The 12,492-nt window shown below is 41.5% G+C and overlaps 1 protein-coding gene across 1 annotated transcript in view; it reads right to left on the bottom strand.

Annotated features, from left to right (window-relative positions):
- The window catches only part of LOC118430500 (chloride transport protein 6-like), a 43,628-nt gene that overhangs the window by 6,463 nt on the left and 24,673 nt on the right, over positions 1 to 12,492 (bottom strand). Inside the window, exons 12-23 of the mRNA XM_035841410.1 lie at positions 12,386 to 12,430; positions 12,138 to 12,209; positions 10,768 to 10,934; positions 9,842 to 10,068; positions 7,802 to 7,955; positions 7,122 to 7,281; positions 6,254 to 6,360; positions 4,181 to 4,376; positions 3,429 to 3,592; positions 2,488 to 2,635; positions 1,607 to 1,714; positions 315 to 440 (exon numbers count right to left, since the gene is read on the bottom strand). Of these exons, the coding sequence (XP_035697303.1) occupies positions 315 to 440; positions 1,607 to 1,714; positions 2,488 to 2,635; positions 3,429 to 3,592; positions 4,181 to 4,376; positions 6,254 to 6,360; positions 7,122 to 7,281; positions 7,802 to 7,955; positions 9,842 to 10,068; positions 10,768 to 10,934; positions 12,138 to 12,209; positions 12,386 to 12,430 (1,674 nt within the window). The remainder of the gene's footprint in view (positions 1 to 314; positions 441 to 1,606; positions 1,715 to 2,487; positions 2,636 to 3,428; positions 3,593 to 4,180; positions 4,377 to 6,253; positions 6,361 to 7,121; positions 7,282 to 7,801; positions 7,956 to 9,841; positions 10,069 to 10,767; positions 10,935 to 12,137; positions 12,210 to 12,385; positions 12,431 to 12,492) is intronic.

Raw genomic sequence — 12,492 nt, 5'->3', positions numbered from 1 at the left:
TGCACCTAACCTGCACCTAACCTGGTCCATGTACTGGGTTTTATACGTAAATGTCCTATGATGTAGGTGTATGTGGATTGTTATTAGCTGCATTGACTGTTACCACCTATAAAGTATAAATTTTTATAGAAAAAACTAGCAATGGTTCCTGAATAAGTTTAGTATGATCCATACTTCCTAAATTCAGAATGGTGTAGGTAAAATTTGTCTGGTGCAAATAATTTTCAATGTTACCTGGACTGAGTCTAGTGCAGGTATGCGGAAAAAAGTATTTCGAGCCCTGTCAGTATGAATTGAAAGTGTTGACTATTTACCTCTCCCATGTCATTGGTTACCGGTAGATGTCTGAGTCCCATGGTACGGAACAGTTTGAAGACCTGCGGGACAGGTGTGTTAGGAGACACTGTGTAGGGGCAGGGGTTCATGTAGGGCGTCACATCCTGAAAAACACAAGCAAAAGCACATTATTATGAAATTGGTAAATACTGTAAAATGTAGAAACTTTCGCAGTGGTTTAACGTTCGCGGTTTCGCGGTGGCTGCTTCACCTCGAACATTTTTCTATGGCAGTAAGAGACTACAGTGCAGGGTGCTACCGCTTACTTAAAACCACCGTGAAAAGTCCTTTTCCCGCTACCGCAAAATCAAATCCCCGCGAACTTAAATGCATTTACAGTATACAGCCTAGTTTTGTTCCCAGTTATCTTGAGGCGAAATAATTAAGGGCAGATTTTAAGTAGTACATCATGCCAGCTAACGTCAGGAAAAATCGTCAGGAAATACATTTTTGATTGCTGTAAAATTTGGGGACTAACCATTATCATCCTGTGGTGGAGTTGACTTGAGTGAGATAATTCAGGGACTAACCATATGGCCAGCCTGGGGTGGAATCGGGTGAGGCTATTAAAGACTAACCATTGTACATTGTAATTCTTGGGTGAGTCAAGTGAGGTTATCATGCAGGGACTAACCATGATCACTCTGGGGTGGGGTTGAGTCAGGTAATTAGGGACTAACCATGATCACTCTGGGGTGGGGTTGAGAGAGTATGAGGGGCTAACCATGATCACTCTTAGGTGGGGTTGAGTCATGTAATTAGGGACTAACCATGATCATCCTGGGGTGGGGTTGAGTCAGGTATTTAGGGACTAACCATGATCATTCTGGGTTGGAGTTGAGTGAGTATGAGGGACTGACCATGATCGCTCTGAGGCGGGGTTGAGTCAGGTAGTTAGGGACTAACCATGATCACTCTGGGGTGGGGTTGAGTCAGGTAATTAGGGACTAACCATGATCACTCTGGGGCGGGGTTGAGTCAGGTAATTAGGGACTAACCATGATCATCCTAGGGTGGAGTTGAGTGAGTATGAGGGACTAACCATGATCATCCTGGGGTGGGGTTGAGTCAGGTAATTAGGGACTAACCATGATCATCCTAGGGTGGAGTTGAGTGAGTATGAGGGACTAACCATGATCATCCTGGGGTGGGGTTGGGTCAGGTAATTAGGGACTAACCATGATCATCCTGGGGTGGGGTTGAGTCAGGTAATTAGGGACTAACCATGATCACTCTGGGGTGGGGTTGAGTCAGGTAATTAGGGACTAACCATGATCATCCTGGGGTGGAGTTGAGTGAGGTCCACATCATGAATGTCTAGCCAACGCGGGTAATCTTCTGTGAGCTCCTCATATGTCAAGGTTGGCTGGCAAGAACTCTGGAAAAAAGACAGGCACTGTGATCAGTGATTTTCTTAGTACATTGTAGAGCTGAGATCTATATCAATTTTTATGTTGACTTGCTGTTTAGAATTCTACTGAGAGGTTTGATTTGAAGTAATAACTTAAAACACCATCAGCACACAATCATTTTTTGTTTCCTTGGTCACTGAGAATTGGGTGGCAAAGTTCAATGAGTTCATTCCCTGATCCTGTGTCCCAAGATGACCTTACACTACAGTTTCCCACTGTCGTATGTACAATGTAGTCAAGATTTTCCAGTTACACGGTACATAATTGTACAGGTTATAAGCATTATTTTGTCTAGATTCACAAGTTAACAAATTCATGTGGTATGAAGGGAGGGCTGCTGCTTGGTACAAGCAGGCATTTAGCCAGGCATACGTCAACGCGTCATCTGGACGCACTTTTCTCAGAATAACAAGAAATTTGACGCTCTGGACGCCCTTACACTGGGGAAAAAAATCCTCTGACAGGCATGAAATGCTGATTGACCAGGGATGCTACCAGGTCATCTGTGGTCACAGTCTTCTACTGTGACCTTTGGTACAGTATTTTTGCCTCTTTGGATACGGTAACCTTAGAATGCACTATTTTAACATAAAATCATCAAAAACTCTGCACCATGGAAGGTGGATGCCCCCGGACCCCCCTACAATAGTCACTTACTGCAACTCACCAATAAATTTGGACTCCCTATAATAAAATCCTAGCTAAAAGCCTGGGTACAAGTCCGAGTGTTCATGCTTACAGGCGTGTTTTCTGCATAACAGACTCCCCTGGAGAGTAGGGTGATGAGCTGGTGTCTCAGGATTAGGCCGTGGAACGTCAGAGGTTTGAACTTGTCCCCGAAACCGTGGTCCTCTGCTGTGGGGCTCAGGCCTCGGTACAGCTCAACACTGCAGAACAACAAAAGGGTCATATTAAATATGAACCCTTTCAGGCCTTATTCAACTCCCTCAACAGTGGAGAATAACGCATGGGGTTATCAGTCATTTTAAGTTCTCTGGGTGATGTCAAACTGGTACTGAAATTTGTACAACTCACTATCCTTTGTCACTCACAAATGTACATAAAAGTAGAAAAAAGCAATTTCACCCATTGTTGGTTGTTGCACTTTGATGTGTGTGTTAGCGTGTGTTAGCGTGTGTTAGCGTTCCTGCTGTCCATGTGGTTATTGATAAGTTATTATTAACTTGTAGTTTACCTGCTGGTCATGAGAGTGAAGTTGATGTATTCCTCTGCGTTCCTGCTGTCCGTGTGGTTATTAATAAATGATAATTAACTGATAAGTTATTATTAACTTGTAGTTTACCTGCTGGTCATGAGAGTGAAGTTAATATCCTCCTCTGCGTTCCTGCTGTCCATGTGGTTATTGATAAGTTATTATTAACTTGTAGGTTACCTGCTGGTCATGAGAGTGAAGTTGATATCCTCCTCTGCGTTCCTGCTGTCCATGTGGTTATTGATAAGTTATTAATAACTTGTAGGTTACCTGCTAGTCATGAGAGTGAAGTTAATTTCTTCCTCTGCGTTCCTGCTGTCCATGTGGTTTTTAAAAATTATTATTAACTTGTTGCTAGGTTATTATTAACTTGCTGCATGCTGGTCATGAGAGTGAAGTTAATGTCCTCCTCTGCGTTCCTGCTGTCCATGTGGTTATTGATAAGTTATTATTAACTTGTAGGTTACCTGCTGGTCATGAGAGTGAAGTTAATATCCTCCTCTGCATTTCTGCTGTCCATACTGCCGCTGCGTGATCTCTGCTCCTGATCCTCCAGGATTTTGATCTCGGCCGATCGTCGCGACATGATCCGACGCATCTGCTCATTTGCTCGCGTCAGGCTGTTCTCATTCTGGAGGGCAGAGGAGATCGTAAGAATGGATCCAACGCTGTTTGAGATTACGGAAGTGGAAACTGATTCAGCTGTGTGTGAGTAACTTTTGAAATGGATAAACAAGTCCAAGTTGGCAGACTTCACACCTTTATCCATACAACTTTGCAGTAGTGGTTTTATTCTTTTAATGGTTTTTTGTGAAGTAGAAAGAAAAGTGGTGAAGTAGAAAGGAAAGTGATCTCCATCCACTTTAAGCTGACTGAAGAGCTAGTCTTCTACTGGTTGAATTGTGACAGAGAGGACACTGTCAGACGCTATTTACAGTATTTACAGGTTTATTGTATCAGGACCCTAGCACAACTACATGTATCACAATGAAGCAAGTGGACCAAGGCTTAACTTGCCGTTCTCAGAAGTACTGCAACCCTTTCCGATAGCGTGCATGTCGGGTGAGCGACGCAGCCGGAATCAAAGTCACGGCTTCTAGTTCCAGAGGCAGGGCCACTGAACAGTGGGCTATGCACACTACACAAGTAGCACCACTGAGAATATAAATGCATGTACAGTAATAGTACTACTTTCTAACTCCAGAAGTGAAGCGCTCACCCTGAACTTGATGTTGTTGCTGACCATGGTGTTGGCTTTGGCCCGTGCCCGTCTCTCCACCATGCTGTCGTGGTTCTCGGTGACGACCGGGTAGGCGTGGTGCCGCGTGGTGCGTAGGATACTCACGATGGACTGGATCCGTGTGTGCGGGTAGATGTACGATAGTGACGTCTCCATGATGTCGGAAGCACATAATCTGAAAAGTAACAGGATTATTATATAGCACTACCGAAATGATTTTTTCTTATTTTGCTTACCCCATGGACAATTCTTACATGAAGAAAAATATTCTTGCAGGAAGAAAATTGAGAATAAAATTCAAGCCAAACGAGAAACCACAATTTTTTTTAGACATTTAAGCAAAATATTCTTATTTTTTCTTATAAATAAATATTAAATGCAAGAAAGAAATTCTACAAATTCTTGTTTTTTTCTAACCAGATTCAACTCTTAAGAAATACAATTATAATTTTTTTCTTCCTGGAAGATAAAATTTCTGTGAGGAAGCAAAACAAGATAAAGAAGAAGAGGCATTTTAAGAAATACAAGAAAACAAGTCTCAAATTTTCTCAAAAACTTGACAAGCAAAAATTTGCTTGTCCCATGGACAAGCACATTTTTCTAAGATTTCTTGGGGACAGAATAATTTTCTTCCTGTGAGGAAGCAAAACAAGATAAACAAGAAAAAGCATTTTTGGTAGTGTGACTACTCTCTCTTGGCAGCCAGGGGCTGAATTGCGAGGAGCTTACAAAAGGCAGGGCTAAATTGCAATGATCTGGAGCGAGCTGCCATTCTTTCTGTCTCTTCGTTCTCTATTTTCTTCTTTCAGACCTTAGCCTAGCCTTATAGGTTTACAATATTCTAAAATCCCAATATTTGCATGTCAGATGCCCTCCCTGGGATACACAAATATCGGCTCCTGACCCTTATTAACCTCAAACTAAGCAGAGAAGATTTGTCACATGTAACAGTTCAACAATTTCATCAATCAAAACAGTGAAAAGTAGTAAAATTTCAAGTCTGAACCACAAGAATTCACAAAGTTCCATAAGTTTTTTAAATATGCTTAAAAAAACATTCCTAGCCCCACCAGTACCAGTAAAACTACAGCCACACTGTTCATGTCCATGGTGCTGAACTGTATTGCCATCATTTTTACTGAAACATCACTAAAACACAGCAGGAGTCTCTAGTCCTGGACAAATGCATCTCTCTACAGCCATGGTAACCATTTGTATCTGATTCAGAAGATACAAATACAAACTTTATGGTGTTTGAAAAGCACCGAGTCATCTCCTTGGTGCTTAATTAATTGCTGTTAGTAGTTCATAATCATCCATATTCATAATGTTATATATCTTGTCTCTTTAGAAAAAAAGAGGTCTAAAATGTGATGAAATTCTACAGCTTAAGTGTAAGCCCCCTACAATATATGAAACATATTTCTAATATAAAAGAGAGGTTTTATTATTGAAGAAACATTGAACATGATGGCTTAGCAGGAAAAGTTGAAATATGCTGCCATATCTATATACATAACCTATACATACAATAAGAACTTATGGCATAAAATGCAGTATTAATAAACTCACTACATGTATATATATAATCATAGTGATATAGTACATACATAATTCAGGGCTCAAAATAATTTTTTTCTGCACACCTACACTGATTCAGGTAACATTTGAAAATTACCTGCACCAGACAAATTTTACCTGCACCTGACAAATTTAGGAACAATGGATCCTACTATAATAGTTCAGAAACCATTACTACATTTTCTTTTATACTTTATTAGGTGGCAACATTCAATGCAGCTCGATCATAACAATCCACATACACCTATATCAAAATTATATTTATGTATAAAACCCAGTACATGGGCCAGTGCAGGTTAGATGCAGGTAGACACCAGAAATACCTGCACAGCTCAAATTTTACCAGGTGAACTTACCTGCATGTGCAGGTGGTATTTCAAGCCCTGAGGTACGTACCAGTAACTAAAGGTGTGTACCTCTACCTAAAATTTGGGTACCGGCTCTAAGTACACCTAATCATAAAGTTCTCACCTATCCATGCCATGAGGTGGGTGCCACTCTAGTAGAGGTACTCCCTTCAGCTCTATGTGGATGTCATACAGGCCATGGTTGAACAGGTCACCTGTAAACTTTGCAACCTGGACAGACGTAATGATAAACCAAGGATATCTATAATATTTGAAATACTTGAAATGTCAAAATTATACTACATATTCTTATCATCCGACATATTCTTATCACCCACTCTCACACACAGTGTATTCCGTATTACTCAACAAGGAATATATATTACATGTATTTTACATATCAGCCTGACCATGGGTTGGATTGCCCAAAGGCCGGAGGGCAATCCGACCCACGGGTGCGTTTAACTCAAGGGTGATGCAGAATACACAATGTTGTATCCAATGTTATACCTATCCTACTAGAAAACATGTTTCAATGTGAAATTCGGCATAAGTTGTGAAAATTTCTATAGCATTCAAAAATGAAGTCTTTAAGACAATTTTCAAGGCTACTTTTGATCTGTTCTTGTTTCATTCACGTTTCCTGTCGGCTCACAAATTAAACGGATATGCCCTAATTCCTAACAGCCTTTCCTAATGGTTCCCTTGTCTACCTCCCCCTATATCCCTCATTTGTCCATGCTCACTCCTTGCGCATGTCTACCCTATTCCCGTGTCTGTCTCGTTTGTGAATAGACAGGAAACTTAGTTCAGGATTTACGAAGAAAAGAATTCTTGTTTTCTTGCAAAATTCTATGCCAGCAGTATTGACCCAAGAAAAAGGCTACTTAGGGTCAGCAGGTTTTTGCTGGTGTCAGCTGGGTAAATAGAAAGTTAACACAGCATTTTTTCTTTGGCCTTATTTGGCATTCGGAGTTAGATTTTCTACATACCATGAGCACGATCATGATGGGTAGTCCGTAACTGATCTCATTGGTCGATTCTATCAGGATGACAGTGAGGCTTATCGTCATGCGTACTACCCCGCCCAGAAACGCTGCTGCTCCTATCAGAGAGAAGGTTCCAGAGTAGATGTGCTCGAAACCTGGAAGCCTAAAAAAAAAAAGACAAAAAATATTTAATTCTTATCAGTTACTGTTGAATACTAGTATCTGGTTGGCAAGGATACATTGAGTAAATGTACATTGTACCTAATAGCTAGTTGAACAAAGGGCAACAAACATTTGCAGGTTCATGTACAAGAAGAAATGACAAGATTTTTGCAGCCCAATTGCTACCTTTAATACTTTAAACCCGAATTTACAAAAAAAATTCTCAATTTTCATACTCCTTGTAGCTGTTAATACTGCCTTGCCTTCCATTTTCTTATACTGTAGAATGTGTTAAGCTGAAAGCCTAATCCCATGCTTTTCGTGTACATGAGCAGTGCCCATCTTCATCATGTGATTTTCACACAATAAGTAAGGTTTGTGTTTTTTTACATAGTGATTCGTGCATATCAGATAATGTTCGTACAAATCTCATAGGGTTCATGCAAATGCTTAGGCACCCCAGAGACCTTAAGATGAAATACATATTAAATAAATAAGCACCAGAAAAATAGAGAGCTTACATTTTGAGAAGATTTCCTACGAAGCGTCCATAGGCTGCACCACAGAGGAGGGAGGGGACAAACAGCCCAGAGGGGACGGAGGTTCCGTACGTCCAACAGGACAGACAGAAAAACAACAGGAAGAAAATCCCCAGGGACTGCAGGCTGAAGGTAGCTGTAGAAAAGAGAGAATAATTAGTGCTCCAAATACAGGTCTCGAAATTCATTTTTGGGATTAGGTGCACTGGTGCGCCCAGCTTAAAAAATTGGGTGCACTAAAAAAAATTTGGGTGCACCATTTAAATGTAAGTAATAACCTAATAATAAAACTTAGTTACAAGCTATGGAATTCTTAAACAAGTACCATGACAGACATTTTTATGATCTTTCTAACTTAGATGTCAAGAATATGTTGTATACTAGAGTATACTTTGATATCTTTACATACACAAACCTAAGAAAATGTTTGGGTGCACCACATGCACCCAGTTTTTCGAGCCCTGAAATAGTTTTCATTCAAGCATTCAAATAACCCACTGAAGTGTAGATTTTACAGAGGATAGTTTCAAAGTTAAGGGACCATTTTACAACTAAATATTTTACAGGTGGTAACAATCAGAAAACAAAGTTCCACTTCTGCTTGCTTATAAACCCTGCCATATTCTTTTAATTTTTTTAAGCTTGTTGTTCGTGCATACAGCCAGAAAATTAACTAATTTCATACATCACCTACACATCCATCAACAACAAGTCTTTGTGATTAAATGCAGATGTTCCAGAGACAGGGGTAGTTTTGTGTATTACTAACTATTCAACTACAATGTACCAAACTGACCCTTCCTCTGTCCTTGTCAGTACAAGGGCATAGAAAGCTGCATTGGCATTAATACAATGACAGCATCAGACATTGTACAGTCAACAAAAACTATGTATTCATTATGAGTTCGTAAACACTAAATAATGTTTTTAAGAAGAGAGAAGAAGCATGTTAAAAAGAGTCATAGTCATAGCATAGCTCTAGATGTTTTGCTTATCCAACTGTCTGCTTGTACGAGGGGCGTGCAATAAGAAATGCCCCTGACCCACTTCCAGTTGTTTGATCTAGATGAAATGTTGTATGTGTAATGATTCATATCTTCTTGGGTTATGTTGCAAAAAACAGTTCTGAACTAATTGTGGTTTCTGATTTACTGGTGTTTGAACTGAGTCAGGTGTGAAATGGACCAGGTCCGAAATGGAGCCAGTTGAGCGTCGCGCAGTGATCCGGGTTTTGTATTTGAAAGGACGCACACCAAAGGAGACTTTTGATGAAATGAAAGAAACTTATGGTGATGATGCCCCATCATATGACCTTGTAAAACGCTGGCATTTTGAATTCAAACATGGACGGAAGTCTGTGGAAACAGCTCGCAGACTCGGTCGTCCCTCTTCTGCCATTGATGAGGCATCTGTTGGAGGACCAACCTGGGGTGTCCTACAAAATCGGTGTCCAGAGCTGCATCAAATTATGGGAGAAATGCATATCTCTGGGTTGTTCCTATGAAGAGAAAGACTAATAAGTGTGCCAAGTTTCATTAATCTCCTGCTATGGGAAATGGGTCAGGGGCATTTCTTATTGCACGCCCCTCGTAAATAATGAGATTTCCTTATTGCCAATTTGAGACTGATTCTTATGAGTTTCATGGTGACCAATCACTCCTAGGAGGAGAGCATAGCAGACAGCAGGCTGGCAGGTCCTTGTGTTTCTGTGGGTGGAGCAATGGGTCATATTAGCTATATTATGTGTATTGGGTTTCACATGTGTGTTCGTTTAGTCATACATAGGAATCACAATAGAAGAGTGTCCCAGTTAATGTAGAAACTTTCGCTGTGGTTTAATCGTGGTTTTCGCTGTGGCCGCTTCACCGCGAATCTAAATCCGCTGCGGACATTTTTCCATGGCTGTAAGATGCTACAGTGTATGGTGCTCCGCGAAATTAAAACCATCGCGAAAAGTCCTTTTTCCCGCTACCGCGAAATTAAATTCCCGCGAACTTAAATGCATTTACAGTTTGTGTCTACCTTCTTGATGGAAGAGTTGTCTGATGGACGTCTCCTGGGTGTTGAAGAACAGAGTGGCCATGTCGTTGTAAGTTCCGTTGGGACAGAAGAAGTACTGGACCGTCTGCTCCACCGGGCTGGTCACGTTGATCACGATCGGCGCCACCTCCTTACACTCGCCAAGGGTCATGGCGGCCGTGAACGCCACGATAGTGGTCACCATGGTAACCAGGAGGACTTCCAGAACCCTGTGAGATTCATAAAGTAAGCAATTTTTTCAAGTTAAAATACTAGGTTTTGAAATTGGGTGCTTACTTCCCGAGATATGACCTAAGCACTACCGCTAGGGTTAGGGTTAGGGTTAGGGTTAGGGTCTAGTGCTTAGAGGCAATATGGCTAAGAGTGCATTCAAGTCGGTCAAACTTGGTATCATTGGAAAGGTCTCTTGGTACGGAGTTGTAAGCTACAAACCGTTTTGAAGAACTGTTTAACGATGATTGATTTTTGTCTTAATGCTTACATATATAAAGGTGGAGGTAACTAGTACACAAATTGTTCAGATACACAATGTGGCTTTAGCATGACTTGGAATCATTATCATAAATATATTTGGTGCAGCACATCTCAGTCCCTTGGAAGTTCAATTCTCATAATCTTGGGTACACTAATATCTAGACTGTCACATTGAAAGATAAATCTAAAGAGTTACACTTAGGCTTAGCATACGAATGGAGATGGGCGCCACCCCTAAGCATCTATTACAGAATAGGTGTACAGGAAACTTTAACTTTTTTTGTACATACTAATGCAGCATTAAGTTGTAATTCATGAGATATGCACACTAGAGATATCCATTAGTGTTAAAGACATTCTTTAGAAGGCATAATGTTTTAAAGTGGCAGTCTTAGGGCACTGTGCAGAGTTATGAGAGTTGATGTTACACATACCTGATGGCAGGATGTCTGTTGTGGACGTGTTTCATGCGATGTTTGGTCAGTCTGGTGTTGATGGCATTAAACAGAGCCCCTAGCAGTCCACCTACTACTCCCATCACTATAAACACAAACAGGTCCAGTACTGTCCACAACTGGCATCCTCGTTCCCCTTCTGGGCACTGAAGTAAACAAAAACAACATCAAGTCAACAGTAGTAAACAGAGCCCCTAGCAGTCCCCCTACTACTCCCATCACTATAAACACAAACAGGTCCAGTACTGTCCACAACTGGCACCCTCGTTCCCCTTCTGGGCACTGAAGTAAACAAAAACAACATCAAGTCAACAGTAGTAAACAGAGCCCCCAGTAGTCCACCTACTACTCCCATCACTATAAACACAAACAGGTCCAGTACTGTCCACAACTGGCACCCTCGTTCCCCTTCTGGGCACTGAAGTAAACAAAAACAACATCAAGTCAACAGTTGTAGTAAACAGAGCCCCCAGTAGTCCACCTACTACTCCCATAAACACAAACAGGTCCAGTACTATCCACAACTGGCACCCTCGTTCCCCTTCTGGGCACTGAAGTAAACAAAAACAACATCAAGTCAACAGTAGTAAACAGAGCCCCCAGTAGTCCACCTAGCTACTACTCCCATTACTATAAGCACAAACAGGTCTACCACTAGTACTATCCACCGAACCTTTGCTCCTCTTAGCGAGTAACACTTTGAATCGCACATTCAACAAAGGGCTAAAGCGTGATTCCCATTTTGTAGGTCGTGGGTTCAATTCTCTGACTGAATCATATCAAGATGGGTAAAATACAGACATAGTGTACAGACACTGAATTTTGCCCATTTGTTATGATTATTGTTATTAGGTGGGCCAACTACTATCTCTTGGCAGCCTGGGGCAGAATTGCGATGATTTTTTCCGAGCGCCGGGTTAATCTTGCAAGGTGTCTGGCTCGAACTGAAGTTTGGCTGACCACTCAGGTGACCTCAATACAACAGTAATTGCCCTAGGTGTGGCCATATACATGTAGGACTGTATAAAAAAAACGATTAGGTTTTGAACCACGCACACCGAGAAGAACCCCTGATGCTCTTCAAGGGATCTTTAATGTGCTCAAGTTGTGACTCTCCTCAAACACGAGACCTCCATTTAACATCCTATCCGAGGGACGGCCCTTACCGAAGCTAGGTAGTACTACTCATTTTCAACTGAAGTGAGGAAAGTCATGTAAAGTACCTTTCCCACAACATCGGGACACATCAGCGGTTTAGAACTCGCTATGGGGGCTGGGGTCAACACCTTACCAATTATGCCACACGATGCCACACATTTGCGTTTAAAGCTCACATGTTGAACTATTACCTTAAACTGTCCAAAGGTGAGCAGACCAGGCTGGTAGAAGCTGCCCCAGGCAGTGTTGTCAGAAGACGGATTCTCTCCCTCGATACGAGTCCCAGACAGGAAGAAGTCCAAAGTGAGGCTGCTGTCATAGAACACAGGAAACTGGGAAAACAATGTACAAGGTGAAGGCTGCTGTCATGGAACACAGGCCCCAGGCAAAGTGTTGTTCAAGAAGACGGATTCTGTCCCTGGAATACGAGGTCCCAGACAGGAAGAAAGTTCAAAGTGAAGGCTGCTGTCATAGAACACAGGAACTGGGAAAAACAATGTACAAGGTGAAGGCTGCTGTCATGGAACACAGGAACTGGGGGAAAAA

This window comes from Branchiostoma floridae, chromosome 14, assembly GCF_000003815.2.
Source record: "Branchiostoma floridae strain S238N-H82 chromosome 14, Bfl_VNyyK, whole genome shotgun sequence".
NCBI classification, from domain to species: domain Eukaryota; kingdom Metazoa; phylum Chordata; class Leptocardii; order Amphioxiformes; family Branchiostomatidae; genus Branchiostoma; species Branchiostoma floridae.
This window is presented reverse-complemented; position numbering and strand designations above follow the sequence as displayed.